The 20,615-nt window shown below is 39.7% G+C and overlaps 1 protein-coding gene and 1 long non-coding RNA gene across 2 annotated transcripts in view; one reads left to right on the top strand and one right to left on the bottom strand.

The window, feature by feature from the left end:
- SEMA3A (semaphorin 3A) overlaps positions 1-4,956 on the bottom strand; it is a 172,475-nt gene extending 167,519 nt beyond the window's left edge. Inside the window, exon 1 of the mRNA XM_085216347.1 lies at positions 4,555-4,956. Coding sequence (XP_085072473.1) covers positions 4,555-4,666 — 112 coding nt within the window. The 5' untranslated portion in view covers positions 4,667-4,956. The remainder of the gene's footprint in view (positions 1-4,554) is intronic.
- A 63-nt stretch (positions 4,957-5,019) lies between these two features.
- LOC146545193 (uncharacterized) overlaps positions 5,020-20,615 on the top strand; it is a 37,744-nt gene continuing 22,148 nt past the window's right edge. Inside the window, exon 1 of the long non-coding RNA XR_014881122.1 lies at positions 5,020-5,373. This is a non-coding gene — a long non-coding RNA (uncharacterized LOC146545193). The remainder of the gene's footprint in view (positions 5,374-20,615) is intronic.

Raw genomic sequence — 20,615 nt, 5'->3', positions numbered from 1 at the left:
AACTTAAATAGTGGTCCCAGCTCAAGAGAGCCTGTACTGGCTGAGGTTCCTCTCCCTTGTCCTTCTCCCACTCTGGTCTGCTTTCTCCATATTTTTGGAGTTACTGAATTGAGTTTGACTGAAAGGAAAAACCACAGTCAAACCTACCAGTGGGTCATCAGCTACAACCCAACTAGGTCAGTAACCTAAACCGAGTACCACATTTACTCTGGAATACATACAGGTAATTCAGAGCAGTGTCATTCCTCCCTCGTCACAATGTGCTGCACTGATTGAATCGGACAGAAGCTTTGCCATTTCTCTTGCTGGGGCCAGGATTTTATCCATATAAAAATCCATCACATAAAGATATAAATCAACTGTACGTCAAGGATGGAGCAGTTCTTACTATCACTCCAATTTTAAACAAAACACTTATTTTTAATATGACTTGAAATGGAGCCAGAGACAAATAGAGCTAAATCTGTATGCAATGCTTTTCCACTTATTTGTTCTCAAGTAATATGTATCCAATTGAGCAACAATAACAAAGAAGAACCACACATACTCTTACAAAACATATTTACAGCATTTAGTAATTTTCAGCAGAAAAATAGGATGCAACAGATGGATTTGAGAAAGTTGAGTTCACAAGTTTTATTCATATGGAGAAATTGGGGCCGCTTTAGTAAAAAATCTGTAAGTCAAGTTAATGGAAACTCTTTGGGGGGGCTTATATTTTTATATTTAAGTGTTACTGTCAATGGTTCTGTCTCTGCTTGTGACATTACCTCCCCCCATGCAGAAGACAGCAAAAGAAAATAAGAAACAATAAACAATGCAAAAAAATCCATCTGGAGTTAAGGCTGTATTTATTGTTTTAAACTTTGCACACTCAACTTGGTCACCATCTTTCTGATAACTCTCTGTTCAATAGAAGTTTCCCGAACACAATCTGTGACCTGGTGACACAGCATAGAGACTTACAGCCGTGTTGAGAGTCAAGTCAGTTCAATTAAAAAAAAACAACAACAAAAAGGCATCACATTTTTTTAAGGAAAGATTCCTTTACATTTGGCATATCAACAATAGCGCTTCTTGTTAACTGTATAATAAAGACACAAAATCTTTGAAGGACACATATAGAGGAACTCTGAGGTTGAGGGGCTCAGCTGAGCTTTTAGTTTTATAGCTGTTTGGTTATGATCTAGAACTTACTGACTTCAGTGAGCTTTGGATCAGGCCCTTAATCATATTAATTCTCTTTGAATGAAATAAGGAGATAGATATCATCTTTGTAAAACCTTCCCAATCCATGCACTGAGAGGAAAATGCTTGGGCTACTGAACAGGAGTTTCTCCACAGACCTGAGCTGAACAAGGATTTCCCCAATGCTCTCCTCAAATTTCCTTCCTTTAATACACCTCAAAATCAAGGTGATGTAAGCCAAATAACCAGAGTTCTGTTTTACAATAAACAGGGAGAACCTTTTCAGGCCACAGACGTGGCCTGAATATATGCATTTACACACCTTCCCTTCTCCTTCCTATCTGCAGTGTGCCCTGTAGGATGCTTCTAAATCTGCTACAAGACCAAGTGACAAGAAGTTAAGAGGAAGCAAAAATGGGAGTTCACCGAAACTTCTGTCCAGCAACCTGGGAAATGGCAGAGCTAATGCTGGACCTTTGAAAACAAGTGACCATAGGAAATCAGGGTTGGCAGGGCTTTAACCCTTCATGACTCATGTCACTAACTTTTAAAGCAAATGCCTGAGTTTTTTAACTATGTTTGACATCCAGCAGTCGAAAAAAACAAGAAGTTAAAATGCATCCTTGCTTTTCTTTTGAAGTAAAGCACTGACAATTAGCTCCAAGGTATCTGTTTAGACAAAAAAAAAAAAAAAATACAAGCATGCATGTTAAAGAACAATGACAGCCACTGAAAAGAGAAGTCACTTGAGTCATACTTTACACCCCACCTATTCTTTTTAATATCATAAGTCTTATTTTACTCAACCACAGCTCTTTAAAGAGAGGCAGAGATCAGTGACTGGAGAGTTTCTTATCCTACTGGCAAGTTTGGATAGAGATAAATCATGTAGCAACACCCAGCAGTGAGGTATACCCTGAGATGCATATTAGCATGTAAGGTATTCAGCGAGTGCCTGAAAGACATATTTTCAATACCTACAGCTCTCCAAGCTGTTCCTAGCCAAAGTGTTAACATTTATCTGTGCACTAGGCTGGAAGGAAAATTTGTCTTGAAAAGCACCAGCTGATAAGGCTTAGTTTCCCCTGGCTAATAATGATATCCCTATTCTGAGGGATCAATGCAGCAGCACATGCAACACGCTCCTCTTGACCTGGCCAAGCATTTACACTGGTACTTAACGTTAAGCATGTGAGTGGTCTCATTTGATTTTTAGGGTTACACATGTTTTAAGTCAAATATGTGATTAAGTACACATATGAATCAAAGGCCAGAGTGAGAATTCCTGTAAGTCTTCAGACTTAACTTTAACTTGCTTTGAATTAAACATGTGTTTACTTTCTTTGCTAGAGAGGAAGCAGGGTTGCTCAGCATTTGAACTCATTATCTTTTTACAGCGACCCAGCAGTTACAAAAACAGTGTCAATGCTTCTTTCTGTTTCCTGTTGTGTGCATATAGGACTGGCTTTATATCAAAATTTGGTGTCTGATATACTTATAAAATGAGAGTTAGACCTTTTTGCCCAGCAAGGCTTGAACTGGAAAGCAACCAATCAATGGAGTAGCAAATGCTGCTAAAGTTCATATGGATACAGTAGCATCGGAATAGAAAACCGCTGCCAACCGGATTGGGCCATCCTTTGGTTTCTAAGATCAGCCTGTGCAAGCGAGGGCAGCAGACCTGATCCATCAATAAACTTTAAAAGGGTGAAAAATAATAAACAATAATTAATTAGCCACTAAACCCCTTTACAGGATATTTTTATAGGATTAATGCTTCTATGGACTAATCTTAGTTTAGGCATGATTGTGAAAGTTTGGAAGCAATTAAGAGGTTTTTAATGATTTTAGTTTGACATGTAGTTACGATAGAAGCTTTCTTCAGTCTACATTATTCATAACATTCAATTTTGTGTAAAATAGAAATGGCTTCTCTTATGAAAACTAAACAAACATATTCTGAACCCCTTTAACTCTTCTTTTCACATAAATCCTTTCATGTTTAAACACACACAAATATGCATATGAGTATTCTTTAATAAAATTCTGCGCATGTATTTATTGCCTACAATGCATCCAAGTTTTGCAGGTGTTAATTTTTTTTTTTTCTTTTTTTTAATCTGGAATGTTAAAATGACATGTGCCTCGTACCAGAGAGGGCTTTCCCCCTCTCATTTGCAGCATGCAAAAAAAAAGGAAAAAAAAAAAATAGGAAATGTGTTTCTACTGGCAAGAGATGTATTGCCACTATACTGTAAACTGGGATTGACATCTCTGACCAGGCGTGCACACACATGTTCTCTTTTCCACTGTAGTGTGATACTTTTCCTCCCTTCCCTCAGAATCAGAGCTGCTGCTCCTTCTCCCAACCTCCAATAATCTGAGAATTATGAGAAGGCAGCTCTACTGAAAAAAATGCACACACACACACACACACCCTTTTAATAACAATGCTCCACAGCCCCTATATTTCAGTCTTTTTTCCCAGTTACATATTCTTCAGATTTTGTGCATTCTCCTGAAAATGTATTTACAGAGAAACTACTCTGGCGAAGAAAAGAGTCTGCCTACTTCAGAGCCCTCTCTTAATGCTAGCAATATCGTACAAAAGTTAATTACTGACAATTGCAGCGTGAGTGGTATTACACAATTTCCACATAAGCGTAATCTCAGAGCTCTTTCTTCAGTTACACCTTCCCTGTGATCTTTAATGAAACGCATCAGACTACACCAAACACAACCTCAGATCAAATAAATCGCGCTGCACTCAACATCCACAGGCAGTGCTTTCCAGTGCATAACAGTCCTTTCCCCCTGTTCTGGACTGATCTGCTCCTTTCAGTTTATAGTTTCTTGGCAAACCCACCATCTACTGCTTATGTTAGGCATCTGATTGTCAGATTTTTACAGACTTGAATATTCATGACTTGAAAATTAACCACTTCATGCCTAAAAAGGGAAAATATAAAGCTTCATCTATTCCACGCTGTCTGAAAGAGATCTGTACCGGGGCTGCACTCCGTGCCCAGAACGAGGGATGAGCGGAGCGGCCAGGCTCATCGTTTTAAAGAGTAAAGTCCGATGAAATAGCACAAGGCAGAAAACACTCTTCGTGGATCAGCACGATCCCCAGTCCCTGTCTGCAAACGCAACTAACTCTTTGTGCTCAAACTGTGGGGTACAGGAGCACGGAGTGGCTTTTTAAGTGTTTTCTCAGAAATTTCTCCATACAACAGTTTCTCCTTCCAGAGATAAGGGAAAGCCGGGAGGAAGGTGAGGATCAGGCGGGGGGGAGGGATAGAGGGGGGAGGGTGACCGGGCAAGGAGGAGCGGGAATCCGAGAATAAGAGAGAACAACAGACTTACCTTTATAGGATAATTTGAGTCTTGGCACGTTATTCTTCACATGCTGGCAGTTCACTCTTCCTGCTAATAATACTCCCAAGGAAAGCAAGGCAATCCCCCTGAGCCAGCCCATGCTGCAGCAGCCACTGTAGGGTCCCTGCGAGCCGGAGCCGCGGCGCTCCCCGTCCTGCCGGGCGCCGCCGGGGAACTTCAGGCAACCTGGGGAGCGGAGGTAACAGGTGATGGGGGTGGGCTCCGCGCCCCGCCGCGCCCCGCCGCGCCCCGCCGCCGCCAACAGCCGCCCCGGACCCGCGCCTCTCCTCCGCCGCCTCCGGGGTAACTTCAAGCCCCTCTCACGCACACGCCGCGGGCCGGAAAAGGAGGCAGCCCCCGGGCGCGAGTGGCGTGCGGGCGGGGGGGCGGCATGATGCGGGCGGCGGCGGGCGGGCGGCGGCGCGGGCCGGGGGCAGGGGCCGGGGCCGGGGCCGGGCCGGGCCGGGGCTGGCGGGCGCCCCGCTCCCCGCGCGGCGGGCGGGTCCCGGGCGGGAGGGGCGGGCGCGGCGCCGAGGCAGCCCCGCGCTCCCCGCGCACATGGAGGGAGAGACGCGGGGGACACCGGCTCTCCCCGCGCTCCCAGGAGCGGCTGACAATGGGAGCGCAGGGAAGCTCGACCCCCCCCCCCCCACACACTCCCCCTTCCCTGCTGTCACAGCACACATGCAAAGGAAAGAAAAAAAAAAAAAAAAAAAAGAAGCAAAAAAACATCGCGGCGGAGATGAGAGGAGGGAACAGAAACCTCCAGCGAGCTTGGGAAAAGCAAGGAGCTATAAATTTCACGAGGTATTTTATGTCGTCGTCCAGGTTTTCTGTTTTTTTTTTTTCTTTTTATTGTTAATATTTCATTTTACGCTTCTAATTAAAAGGTGTTCGTCCCCCTTGAAAAACAACAGCATAACGCAAACCACAATGTTGCTACCCACATAAATAACATCTCCTGCCCATAACATAATCCTCTTTGGGTCGCTCCCAGCTAGAAACAAGTAACGAAGTATTCCATCAGCATAACTTTACCACTGAAGCTTTTAAAGCCTTGTTAGGGAAGGTTGCTCCAACCCTCCCACCCTCCCCACCTCCCGCACTTCTCCGGTTCCGCAGAAGAAATTCCTCGCAAAGCCCACTCCAGCAGTCAGTTCGAGACATGCACAGGTCTAGAGGGGCTTATAAATTACATTGGAGGATTCTCTGAAGCATTCTTAAAAGTGTTCCAAACCTTCACATTTCTGATTATTTTAACCTTATATTTTTATGCAATAAAGGCAGATAAAGAGTTTTGTTTGTTTAAACAAAAGGACGTACAAAATCCCCAGAGGTCTTCTAAATGTTAGAGAGCTGTAAATACAAACATGTAAGCAAACTGAAACTCTCCCCTCCCACACATCTAAACAACCCCTTCCAGTGAGTGACAGTTAATTAAATTTTCTACTCTGAGTTGAATGTCGATTTAATATGAAATCTGAAAAGTAGTGTCTTATACTGATATGTGTCATGTATTGCATTCCTCACACAATAATGACAGAAAAGTTGGAAATCAACCTTTACCAAGCACTGTCGTCATAAGAGAGGAGTGACCGCTGTCTATTTTGCTCTATACTTTTCCATAAGAACTCTGTCAGTGTGCTGTGGTGACTGCTGCATCTAAGTGACATTTCTTCCTTCCTTTTTTTTTTTTTTTTTCCGGTTAAAAATCAGTTGTCTGATCCCACCAAAGGTGATCACAGTACACTCTGAATTTTACAGAACACAGCATCTATTTTCTGTTGTCAAACCTAGCTAATAAGTCAGCGCCTAGGAAATATTCCTAATTTAGAAGCTGAAGTTCATAGTTGCAAATGCGGGTGTCAGTATGGTTCTAATTAAAATGTAAAGGCTCATGAAGAACAAGACTTGGTGCTATGGTAAAACAAGAGTGAAAATTCTGGCATTGCTGCTTTCATTCCTTAGCATTCACACGCCAGTGGAAAAGAAGGAGCTTTTCCCCTCTCCTCTTTTAAAAATTCTTCTGCTTCCTGAGCCTAATTCATTAATCCCGTGGCATTGTATCTGACAGATTCAGCAACTCTATTGACCAACAGCATTGTTAAGAAAATAAAATCCAAAAATAATGTTGATTTTGGTCATTCCCACACTTGTTATCCTGAGCGTTTTCATGCTCCAGGCAGTGGATTAGAGCCCCAAAATGACAAGAGATGCCTGTCTGTTTTCCATGGATTACTTGCTACAGACATTCACTCTGCAAAGGAATTCATGTCGCTTTGAGATTATTTGGAGAATTGGCCTAACGAATTATCCTTTTGTATGCAGCAAACAATTAGAAACAAAACACAAAATGTGCACCATATTCAGGACTTCACAAAGCACATCATTTTACGATGTTGTTACACTCGATATACTTCTTGTTGCATAAGGAAGACTCAACTACCTTTTTTTCTTCTTTCTCGCGTAAGGAAAAGAGAGTAAGAAGATAAAATTGCGTCTTTCTAGTGTAGAATGACTGTGTGACACTCCAGGCTATTTTCCACCAACCAAATAAATAAATCATGGTCCCCAGCCAATATATATTTTGCTCGGAAAACATGTGGATCAAATACAATGAGTCATAACTTATCAAAGATTGTGCTTTTAGAGATAGAACATCATTTTAAGAGAGATGAGAGATGCTATCTCTTTGCATCCTTTATGTGTAAGGACACTCACATTTTGCCTTCCTCTGTGGAATATGCCAGTCCAAAGAGAAGGGTAAAATCTGACCCTCTGGGTCGTCCTCCTGCTATTTAGCTCTAAGTAGTGCTAATCAGCTAGTCAGGATAGCATATGCTACACCCCCTTAAAAGGAGAGGGGCAATGGCAGCACTTCAGTGGTGTTTGAAGAGGCTTTATATCTCCAAGACACCCATTGCCATATGGTGCTTCTGCCAAGGCGAAACTGGGCTCTGCTTGGAAGGAATTATTTGGCCAACATGCCTACAGCAAGTGCCAGAAACGTCAACTCTGGGAATTCAGGGTCGACAACAACTCACTTTCAAATGACAAACCATTCACCTTTTTTTCTTTGGTCCTTTGAAAGTGATCTAACTGGTGAGTTTGGAGGGAGGGGAAAGTAAAATCCCAGCTTTCCTTGGTTTTTCAAATAATATCCTTTGCCCCTGAAGACCACAGTTTTTAGCTTAATTATTCCATTATTACTCTGTGAGTTCAAAAGAAGCAACAGTTCTTCTCTATCATTTCTCATAGCTGTTGCAGGCTTTTTGTTTTCTGTAACAGCATTTATATGACATTCTATACAGTGTTTTACTTCCCAAAATCCAGATAGACACTTGTGGATTCTGTGTAATGCTTCTGGTCTCATGCTGTCTGACATTATTATTTGGAGATTTTTATACTGCCTTTTAGTATGTGCAATTTATAAATCCTATAAAAAACTTTTTCTTGGATGTGTCTGGGTTTTTAGTATTGACCATTTGTGCAGAATTATTCTTTCAAACACTTACAAAGTTGGCATCATTTGATGCTTCTCATTAGTCAGTAACAGTCTTACTTGACTCATGATTACTGCAAATCTTCTTCCTGCTGCTCTCATTTTTACACATAGAAGCTCTTGAAATCTTAGCTGCTCTAAGAACATCTTCAGTGTGCTTTGAAAATGTTATGTTTTCAGAATTGTTTCCTGTATCTCAGATGAGTCATTACTTGTTTATATCTATACAGTCAGGTTTTTCTCAGAAATACATAGGAATTAGCAGCATCCAAATTCAATAGGCAGTACTTGACTAGCAATATAAAATTTCTTGGGTGTATTATGCATGTTCTGGGCAACATCAGAGAAAAGAAAAACAAAATAACCAAAATAAAACAACCAAAACTAAAATAAAATTGAAAAAAAAAAAAAAAACCCTCATGTTGTATTTGAATGTTAAAAAACTCTTTATATTTCCTACACTACTGTAGGGAATGTGAAATTCTACCTCAGATACACTTTTTGCTGTTTCCTCCCATAGCAGGTGAGTTGCTTGATAAGCAGAATATTTACAATTCTGCACAGGGTCCCTTTGAAATTGTTCCAGTTGTATACATAATGATACTTGTAACACACTTTAGAATAACTGAATAATTATTGGCCCAAAGGAGCCTCAGCCTAGAGCTCAGTTATAAATAAATGCACTTGTCATGTGATGTATGAGATGCTCAGGATGCAGTTTTGCAACATATTGAGTTCAGAAGAAAAATCCCATTTTAAGAAGATCCAGGCCTCAGCTGCCACGTTTTGTTTTTACATTACAGATGTCCACTCTTTATTTGGGATGCTACAAACATTTTTTTGGGGCATTCCAGAAACATGATGATGATGATGATGACAACGACGACGATAATAACAACAACAATTATTATTATTATTATTATTAATAATAATAAAATCCTTATGGGGATTGCTTTTCATGCAGATACAGTTCAAGCTAACAGAGGAGAAAGAATTATGAACAGGCATTGGGGAAAAGCTGAGTAAGCAGAAATGCAGAGGAACTGTAGATGTTGGCCTCACTTCTGAAGACAGCATATGATGGAGCTCTACAGTTAGGTTCAAATTCTTTGCCTATGTCAGACAGGAACCTAAACCTGGAGACAATTTGACAGCATTGCTCCTCTGGGCTGACAAGGATACTCTTTTCTCTTTGATATGCAATGAGGGAAAAAAAAAAAAAAAAAAATAGGGAAAAAAAAAAAAAAGAAGAAGAAGAAGAAGCCTATAAAAAGCCTGTATGGTGAAGATAAATACTTGTGATATCCAGATCTGCTGAACTGAGTGTTGGATTATTTTCTTTAACAGTGTTGATGATTATCAGACTAGTTCAAGATGTAAATTGCTGCTTCCACCTGGATCTTAAACGATTTAGAATTCCATGGAGTGGCAGTTTTTCAGTTCTGAAGCGATCACAGAGCAAAACTGCTTAAAATGCATCAGCATAAAGCAGACAAAGGTGTAAATGTTAACATTTTATCAAGCTAGAATTGGTAAGATCACTAGCTAGCACCTAGACCTGGAAATATCCTTGCTGTTAGAAGTCTAGACATGTCTTTCCCCAGTTCTCCCTTGGGCTATATTGCATTTGGTAGCATTATATGAATCTCCCGAATCTACATAAATCTGTAACATTTCTGATTATTGCATGTGATCAAGTTGTTAACCAAGTCAGTTAGTATCTGCCTTCTTTCAATAGCACTCCTTCTTGCCATCTTGTCACAATCAACTTTTCCTTCAATACTCAGGACTAATGAGACTGTTCTATATGTGATGTTTGTGTTTTTGGCAGCATAATGGGATCTGTATCAGTATGATGTGTTTTATTCACAATGCTTTCAGGTCTATTAAACACCTCATCAAATTCTTCAAAAATATTCTTTGCATCCTGTTCTGTAGACAGGTTATATGTCTGTCTGAACAGCAGCATTTACAAATAGCTCTTTGAACCTAAACAAACTTTTTCTATTCCCTTGACCTCAGCTGCTTGATATTCATCTTCTTAATCAAGCATACATGAACTATGATATCCAGAGCCGTAGTAAGAAACTCATCTTAATAGCTCAGTGCCAAGAATGTAACATTAATAACATGTTATTATTAGTAACAAAAAGCTTATTTTCCCCAACTCATCTTATGGGTCAGTAGGTTCTGTTTCCAATGGACTGATTTCCAATAGTAGTCATCCAGATTGAAAAAAAACTTCCAAATCTATTAACTTTCAAGTTCAGCTACTTCCGTTCCTCTGATTTATTGTGTTTATTGGCTGTTGGGTCTTCATTGAGGAAATATGGGCAAGGACATGTGTTTTTTTACAGGGGATGAGGGAAATGCAAAGGCAAATTTGATGTTTTAATTCTTCAAAGAAAAGCCAATTCAAGAAAAATAATTACAAAGAAGAGGGAAAAAAAAGGAACAACTATGAAAATTTTGGCTCCCTTAAATCATATTCCAGGCCTGGAATAGGATTCCTTTAGTTGAGGGAATTGTAATCAACGTAGAAGTTCTTCTCCCAAACAACCTGCAGAATGCTAGAGTGGTTGGTAGAGCTCTAAGACAGATAATAAAGCGGTCCTGTCCTTTTCCCTGCTGTTGGAAGAAGAACCATCTTGCAAGTTCTGTTGCACACAAATGTTTCACTGATTCAGTTACTTTGGTGTTCATTTACAGTTTCAGCCATTAGTATCCACCTTTCCTTTCCCCTTTCCTTTCCTTTCCTTTCCTTTCCTTTCCTTTCCTTTCCTTTCCTTTCCTTTCCTTTCCTTTCCTTTCCTTTCCTTTCCTTTCCTTTCCTTTCCTTTCCTTTCCTTTCCTTTCCTTTCCTTTCCTTTCCTTTCCTTTCCTTTCCTTTCCTTTCCTTCCTCTTCCTTCCCTTCCTTCCTTCCCTTCCCTTCCCTTCCCTTCCCTTCCCTTCCCTTCCCTTCCCTTCCCTTCCCTTCCCTTCCCTTCCCTTCCCTTCCCTTCCCTTCCCTTCCCTTCCCTTCCCTTCCCTTCCCTTCCCTTCCCTTCCCTTCCCTTCCCTTCCCTTCCCTTCCTTCCTTCCCTTCCCTTCCCTTCCCTTCCCTTCCCTTCCCTTCCTTCCCTTCCCTGCCCTTCCCTTCCCTGCCCTTCCCTTCTCCCTTCCCTCCCTCCCCCTCCCTCCCTCCCCTCCCCTCCCCTCCCCTCCCCTCCCCTCCCCTCCCTCCTCCCCTCCCCTCCCCTTTCCGAAAAACAATTGACAATAAGTAAAATGCTTTCCTGCACAAAACCCAGAGGACTGCTGTGTCTCAGAAAAATAAGGGCATGACCTTAGAGGGATGTAGATCAATATCAAAATATGCCTTTTGGAATTTCCTACTTGTCTTTGAAAGTCCCCTTATGTTTTGATTTGCATCTTTAGACCCCTATACACCTTTCAAGGTCTGATCCTTTGGGATTTGCTCAGGGCCACACACTAAGACAGTAACATGGCAAGAAATTGATCCAGCGTTTCTTACAAACTATGCCAATAGCATCCTTACTTCTTCATTCATCATAGGATACAAGTCCTTCCTGTCAGCTCTGGAAGTCCCTCCTTATCACTAGGTATACAGAAAATTCCCAGTTCTATTGTATCTGGGATCCATCATGGCCAACCTTTTGGCCCTGTGTAATTTTGCTTAGTAACCTCTCCTGCCAACTGTCAAAGTCTTGAAAGACATGACACTATCTTTTGTGCCACCTATTCATCACAGGCTTTTAAATAGCCCAGGTGAATTGCAGCAGTCCTATGCAGAAACCACAAATGGAAAAGCTATGCAACATCTGCAATGATCATTGTTCTTTTCTGGACCCTTGTTTCTTCTCTTTTTTACTTTATCATTTTTTTCTTCCTTGTGCTGAGTGGTTCATTAGTATATGTCAAAGACATGAAAGCAACAAAACTGTAACCACTGGCTGTCATACTCTGCTGTATTTGAGTTTCTAGACTGAAAACTTTTTAATGAGGATGTTTTTTCACAGACAAATTAGAAGTCATATTTTGTTGAACAGAGCGCGTGGGTGGAAATCATCTTTAGAAGATCAAACAATATCACACAAAACAGGGTCTAAAGAGTCAGCTTATGGCTTCTGATGCCAAAACTGATAGCTATTTAATCATTACTCTGTGGAAACTGGGAATGAAAGGTAAACTATGATAGCTTAGGAAAACTTGGTTGAACTTTCAATAATTTGACCTCTGCGAATGCTTTTAGAGTCAGCAATATGTGGAAGTGTGTGCTAGAAGAGGAGGAGCTGGGGGGTGGATTCAAAGAAAAACAGACTCTAAGAAAGCATTAACTAACTCTCTCTTTCCCTCTCTGAATCCCAAGTGAACAGGGGTTTCAGAAGGGGAGGGGAACTTTATCCTTTCTCTGGTTTGAATTTGTAACAATTTTAGAAAAGCTTTCCACTACCTTATTTTCCTATTTGTTTCTCTGATATCATCATACATGGTATTTTAAGAAGGTGAATATAAGTACAGGAAAGACAAATTCCTTTTATCTCACGAAGACTTGAAATCCAAAACGAAGTTATATGATTTGCTCTGAAAGTAATGCCTCCTATTTTTTGATGTTGGCCCATGACATCAGTTCGTGGTATGGCAGTAGATGTTGAACCTTCCTGCCAGTTTACATTTCATTTTGTTGTGTGACAGATGGCAGTGGAGAGGCAGCCTGACAAAATGCCACCTGATGTGCAAATGCAGAAGAAGCAAAGGTGTGTCATTGAATTCTTCCATGTGGAAAACATTGTACCCACTGACACTTGCTGACCATTTACGGTGCCCAGACAGTGGATGTGAGCACAGTGAGGTGGTGAGTGGCGCGTTTCAGCACCATTCGATCAGCTCATCCACTCAAATTGGTGGATTACAACCAAGGAATTGTGTATACAGACCTGAATAGTGGCTTTAATGTTTGGAAATGATGGTGGCAACACTTGAATATTGTAAAGTTTGTGCCAGGTGTGTCCTATAACTGCTCTCATGGGATCAGAACATTTTATGCGAGCTTTTCAGGACCTATTGAAACAATACAAGGTTGAGGGTGACAGTTTCCTGGATCATATCTTTACTGGTGGAAATTCAAACGTAGTGCAACTGTGTACAGCACACATGCACACACATACAACATTAGAGCAATTCTAAAGAGAACTAGAAAATAGCTGAAATTCTAGTTAGTTTTTTCTTTCCCAGGCATTCTCAGACATTCTAGAAATTCTTCAAATATTTTGCTATTTTGATATTTATATATATTTATATATATATGTACAGAAATTATTAATAGAAGGAGCATCAGGTAGTAAAACACACATCCTTGACTCTCTAATAAGCACTTGGCTTTGGTGAATATGCAGCCAAACCTAAGTCTGAGCAGTGGCAGTCCATCTTTCTATTCTTCTCCGCACGTAGTTGAAGCTGCAATTTCAGCACTCAGAGCTCCCTGAAGCAGTCACCCAGTGACTGAGCACTAACAACAGTGGTAAAGGTGATAAAGGAAACATATGGCCAGATGTGGGGAGGAGTGCAGCCTGACACCCTGCTGGAGATCATACGATAACGGAAATCTGCTGACAATGTATAGCAGCTTTCTGCTCTTCCATAGCCTGCCCATTCCCTGTGCCAGAGGAGAAGGAAGACAAAGATGCTGGTACTGACAGTAAATATTTTCCATAACAATGAAAAATTTTAATTCTGGACCAAAATTAGCTATATAGCAACACTTTATGATCAAACTAGGAAGGAAATATATATATATAAGCCAGGTGTTCTGTGCATGAAAAATAGTGTAATTACAGCACATATCATGTTATACCAACAGTTATGGAGGGGGGAAAAGAAAGAAAACAAAAACAAAAACAAAAAAAAGAACTCAAATATATATGTACATACTGAGCATATATATACACATACACATATAGGGAGAGACAATATATGTTGCATATGAATAGTGTAACATGAATTTAGCATAATTAGCCTTCTTCTTCATTTTCCCTGGCATTTAAAAATATCTTACAGATGGATCCCTCAGGTTTTTATTGTTGTTGTTTAATTTTTCTGTTTAAACCTTATACATCTCTTATACTGATTTCATGAATCTCTCAGCCAAATTCCAGAGTATTTCTTAAAGCTTTACATAACAATCTTAAAAAAGCTATAAATATGTGCCCGTGAAGGGTGCTTTTCTCCTTTTTTTCTCATTTTTTTTTCTTGCATATTTATCTCTACCTTCAAGTGAAACAGAACAAGAATATGTTCATAAAGACAAAAATTCCATTGTTTGTACTGATCAGTACAGACTAGGCAGCGAGGGGGAAAAAACGAAGCATCTGTTGAATACAAATGAAGCCAGCAGGTTGGTGTGTTAGTATTTAGGTTCTGAAACTACTTGTCATTTGCTTTTAGAAGCTGAAATCTCGCTTTCCTCCTCCCCCACCACAGAACAAAGGTATGGAAAGCCTGGTGGCTTCAGGAAGATGGTTTTACATGACATTGCAAACAAAGACCAGTATTTACCATTTAAAGCAGTATTCCAGACCTCAGACGTAAGTTTATCAAGTCTAAATTTATTTCAAGTAGTCCTTTTTAGCTGCTCTTAAGGATTCTTGAAACTACTTGCATTATGTTGCTAACGACAGTGAACGCTGTGCTGAAGACTAGAATTACTGTCCTTAAAGGGTTTATTGTGATGGCAAAACCAACTGCAGGAGAGCTCCCCTGTGTTCAAAAGGTCTATACAGTGCTTCAGAAAAGGGATGTTTCCCAATAAATTGTGAAAATTGGAAGGAGAAGAGGGAAAAAAAGCAACATCCCAGACTTCAAACAGCTCTTGCTCTCCATTTTTCTTCCGAAGTGTTGAACGATACATGATGTCATATGATGTGTGGTAATTCCCCCTTCCCTATTTTGAGGGGAATAAATGGTTTCTGTTTCTGAGAAAATGTATTAAAGCCAAATTTTACTCTCGGTTACCCTGATGTCACTCGTAAGCAAAAAACAATTCAAATGCAGTTCCTCTGGATTTGCACTGATGTAACAGAGAACAGAATGTGGTGCTTGAAAAAGCAGCTGTCACCTTATGGAAAACTTTATGAAATGTCTTATTTGGAAACAAGTGTTCTTCTGTGCAGTATATTTCCTTGCACTCCTTTTCTCCCATTCCTTCTTTCTGAAGACAGTGCATGAAAACAGAATCGCTGTTGTTTCTTAAGAATTTATCTGCTCTGCACTTATTCCCCACCTGACATCATAATCCTCTGTTTGTGACATAATAATCATTTTTTACAATGAACAATTGTGATACCGCAAGCTGGGCTTAAAATCTGATCTGAAAAATGCATTTTACTCTGATACCTTACATAACGTCATATCAGCTTACAGCTCAAGAGATAATAATTTCAACCAAGTGACATCAATTAAGCTTTCATACAGGGGGAGTGGTACACTTGATATAACTCTCTGGAGATAATTCCCTCTGGAGTTTACAGTTTTATGATTTGACCTTTAAAATATTTCCAGTCTCTACTCAGTGCTCAGTTATGTAAATCTAATGGTTTTGCTGAAGTAGAAAAATATTACTTATACAATTCAGTCCAATATCCAATCTCCTACTGGAGTTAAAAGCCACAATAAGCAAAAACTTAAGAAAAGGAAAATTAAATGCAAATATATTTCTCAGGAATTGTTCGATGAAGTTAGATGCCATAATGATTTATGAGAATAACCTGAAAAGCAACATCCTTCTCATTCTTCTTGATAAGTGCTTTTTAACTACCCTTCTAAAGTTTGCAGTTTTGTGTTTGAAGACCCAGTTTCATTCTATATTTTTTCCTCTGGAATTCACTGGTTCATCCTACCATCTTTGGCATGTTCAACTGGAGCTACTCATGGCTTTCAAACTTTGCATATGTTTTATTGGATCTGTGCCTATGTGTGTTGAAATGTTACAAGTAGTACATCCAGAACAATCCAGAATCAGGGAGAGCCAATTTTGCATTCTTTTAGCACAGTTTGGACTCTAAGGAAGGCCCTTCAGGAAAGGCAGCAATCTGAAGGAACTGGTTATTAGATTGCTGGTAGCCTGAACCTTCTCTTCCTAACTTGAAAAAATGTAGACTATACCTAAACTAAGCCTGATGACTAACACAGTGAGATGCAGGATCAAGATTTCTATTTGCTCAAAGTTTAGAATATAAGTAGACCATTACACAGAGATTTGAACTATAAATTATTTTTCACAAATATTAAACTCTGGATTGTTTATATGACTGGATTTAAACACATTTCCCTCTTTAATTGATATTTCCAAGGAAATTATTTTCTCAAATTAAACATTTTGCTTTTTATGAGAAGCCAAGAATACAAGTCAACAGGTGGAAGAAATAAACAAAGGTTCTTTTAATATTCCCCACTGAGACTGTTATTTTAAAGTCATTATTTCTCATTAAAGAGCTCAAAAGTTCCCACCCTTCCACAAGTTTTGTTTTCCTAAGTCAAGAGAAGTCTGACTAGTGAGGGAGTAATTTTCCTCTTGGTAAAATGTCCTACTATAGTAAAATGTTCCATCTGGAGTGCCCAGCTATAAAAATGTAAGAGTAAATTTCTCAGTACTATCATCTTGTTGAAAGCCATGTGCACACAAGATGAGTCTCTTACACCATAAGATGGATCCCTGATGACATGAATTAGTATATAGCATGTGTTGATTTGGAAAACTTTGTTTAATATCGAACACTGGTTGATGATACTCTCCAGTGATATCACATTACAAAACTGATTATAAAAATACCACAACCACATTATGAATAAAGTTATCCATTCTGTTTGCCACACCAATGCCATACCATCGAAATCTATCCTAGATTTATTGACTGCAAATTATTGTATATGTGAAATAAATTAGTTGGAGAAAGAAGCATATCTTTATGGCTTTCAGCACATCTCCTGTAGAAACAGCATGAAGAATGCAAAACCTATGTGACTAATCTCTCCAACATTTTGTACACGCAACATCCACTTCCTCAAAAGCTTCTTCACTGGTTTTTCAAGACTCCTGAACAGATCTTTAAAAGGCACATTTCAATAGAGACTTAACTCTGTTAATTTGTTTGCCTGCTTATATTTTTTTTGGTTGGCTAGTTGTTTTTAAGTCGATATATATATGTTCTATAATTCAGTTACAAGAAAGGATAAGTTTTGTATATTTTCTGTTGTTTTGTATAATTTCTGTTTGTATCTAGCCAAATGCAAGTCTTATTCTCATTAAGATGGGGAATTTAGATGAAAATTAAGAACCTTCTGAAGAAACATAATAGAGGATGAAATTACAAGTGGCAGGACACATTACCTTATTTATCTAGTTGGGTTTGCATGACTTGCTCGGCCAGCAATTATGACAAACATTCCTTGCCCAATCTGTTTTCAAGAGATTTTCTGTTAAAAGTAACATGAGTGATTATGCTGCTTTGCACACAGTTGAAATATGCTTCAACATTTGTATGAAAGCAATAAAACTGTGTAATTTTGCAGCAATAAAAATGGTTCTGTAATTGCCACATCTTGTCTGTGATTTTCAAGTCTACGGACTGGGAAATAGCTTGCAGTCTTCCTGTTCAGCTTCTTCATTCTCGCTCACAGAATCCTAGAATATCCGAAGTTGGAAGGGATTCATAACTATCATCAAATCTAACTCTTGGCTCCACAAAGGACCACCTGAGAGGTTTGTCTAGATGTTTCTTGAATTCTGACAAGCTTGGTACCATGACTCTGGGGAGGATGTTCCAGTTTGTGGCCTTGTCTCTACTTCACATGTGAAGGGGCATGACTTATTGCTGACTGAGGTCTCCTTGAGAAGGAGAGATCTTTTCCACTTATTTACAAGCACTCAAGGGAAGTAGCCCCACTTCCTAGGCAGAGGGAAAACTGTTTAGGAGCAGAGCCATGCTCCTGCATGTTCTCAAGGCCCCTCAGCAGCCTGCAATGCTCCTCTCATCCCAGAATAACTCCTGCAGCTCACTCATCTGACCTTTTAACTTTCCTCTGATTGAATATTTGTTGCATTATAAAACATTGTAAATCCCTTTTGGAGAGTAGTTCTTCTTTATTTGCTAATATTAGAAATGAGCACAACTAAAGTGATATTGTTCTTGTTGCCATTGTTGTTATTATTTCAAGCCACTGTTATTATTATTTCAAGCATTCAAACATTATAATGGCTGTACCTGGTACATAACAGGTGTATTACCTGATCAGATAAGTTAAAACACTGAAGTCACACACAATCATGTCATTAATATATCTGTGCTAGTAGATGAAATTTATATTACATAGCTCCCTCTAACACATCTGCTCTTGTGCAACATGGACTATCTTCATAAGTGTGTATTTAGTGATTCCATCTGAAGTAAATTAAAAGAATCTGATTTTTAAATAATGAGTTTCATGAAAAATATCTTTCACAGAACATTTTATTTGGAGACAAATAAGCCAGCAACCATTTCTGAAAATGTTCTGGAAAAAAAAAAATAGATTTTAAGTTGGAGAGAATAAATTACTTATAATTCTGTCCTACTTATCTCTCTGCAAGCAGACAAACTGGGAGAGGATATTTCAGAACCAGAAATTTTTCTCAACAAACTTTTAGTATCTTCTGAAAATAGATTTCTTCTTTGTTCATGTGAATTAGCTTTCCAAAGGCAAATTAAAGCTGTTTTGAGGTAGAAGCAAGATGTGGAAGTATCTAGGGAATAGAGTTGCCAGCCAGGCCATCAACAGTGCTTTCTTCTTCAAAGCAACTGGGATTAAGTACACTCAGCAGTTTTGCAGATGACACCAAGCTGAGCGGTTCAGCTGACACAGTATAAGGAAGGGATGCCAATCCAGATGAACCTGAAATGTGGGCCCACGATATCCTAATGAGGTTCAACAAGTTCAAGTGCAAGGTGTTGCACTTGGGTTGGGGCAATCTCAGATATGTCTACAGGCTTGGAAAAGAAATCACTGAGAGTAGCCCTGTGAAGATGGACTTGGGGCTCCCGGTAGATGAAAAACTTGGCACAAGCCAGCAGAGTGCACTTGTAGCCCAGAAGGCCAACAATATCATGGGCTGCGTCAAAAGAGGGGTAGCCAGCAGGGAGAGGGAGGGAATTGTCTCCCTCTACTCTGTGCCTGTGAGGCCCAACTGGATTACTGTATCCAGGCCTGGGGCCCCCAGGACACAAAAGGTGTGGAGCTTTTGGACAGGGTCCAGAGAAGAGCCACAAAGATGGTCAGGGACTGGAGCGAATTAAGTAACATTGAGGGAACTGGGTTTCTTCATCTTGGAGAAGAGAAGGCTCTGGGGAGACATCAATGAGCCCTTGAAGTACTTGAGAGAAGCTTACAAGCAGGAGGAGTCTGACTTTTTACATGGTCTGATAGTGATAGGACAATGGGAATGGTTTTAATGTAAAAGAGGGGAGATTTAGGTTAGGTGTTGAGAGGAAATTCTGTACAGTGCCAGGTGGCAATGGCACAGGCTGTCCACAGAAGCTGTGGATGCCCCATCCCTGAAGGTGTTCAAAGCCAGGTTGGATGAGGCTCTGGGCAGCCTGACATACAGGGGGTTGGGCTACGTGATCTTTAAGGTACTAACACTAGCGATTCTGTTCCATGATTCTATGATTCTATTCTAGAGAGTATTTACATCGTGAGGGAAAAAAAAAGCTATCCCTGGGAAACATTGTAATTAGCAATAGCATTAATGTTCACACTGATATTTATGCTATACCTTGAATGTTCTCTAAGAGAAAAAAAATTGAGATAGTCGAACAGTTGAGAGTCACAGAGATACAGAGATGGAAGACACTTTTCCATAAAGTTCAGTGTGAGAATTATGTATAATAGACCATCTTGTGTCCCTGGGAGGGAGGTCTCAAGTTGACCAAAGAGAAATCCAAACAAATACATGTAAAAGTAAGGGCTGATGTATCAACAACATTCTAAATTCTACCTTATTTTATATGTACATTTGGCAGGGAAGAAAGATGGAGAGAAAGAGAGAGGCTATATATTTTTATTATCTACCAGATAATATTTTACAAACAAGCTATAGGCATGGACTGTATTGCACTGCAAACTCCACTTCTGTTCCTGCCAAATGCCTAACTTAGACAGCGAAGACCTGATAACAGATATTTGCATTCATATAACAGTAAATGGAGATCTTTGAACTCATTTGTTCTCATGAGATAAATAACTTTAAGAGATGTGGTTAATGGCCTACTTATCCTGAGCACAAGTGGAAGAGTTGGCTGTGATCCACTTCCGATTTTGAATTTTTACTGCCATAGCTAGTATCAGACAAAAGCTCTTTTCAGGAACCAAGAAAATCATGTTAAGAGAAAACAGCAGGGTTCTGCTTCCTTCACAGCAGTTGGGAGTTAGTAGAAATGCTGTAACTTCATTTTAGCAATTTCTGTTAGGATACCTGTCAGTTAAAAGAGACTCTTCGCTATATACTTGCAAACC

The sequence above is a fragment of the Meleagris gallopavo genome, chromosome 1 (assembly GCF_905368555.1).
Source record: "Meleagris gallopavo chromosome 1, MGAL_WU_HG_1.1, whole genome shotgun sequence".
Classification (NCBI taxonomy): Eukaryota; Metazoa; Chordata; class Aves; order Galliformes; family Phasianidae; genus Meleagris; species Meleagris gallopavo.
Note: the sequence above shows the minus strand (reverse complement) of the source record. Positions and strands in the feature narration are given on the sequence as shown.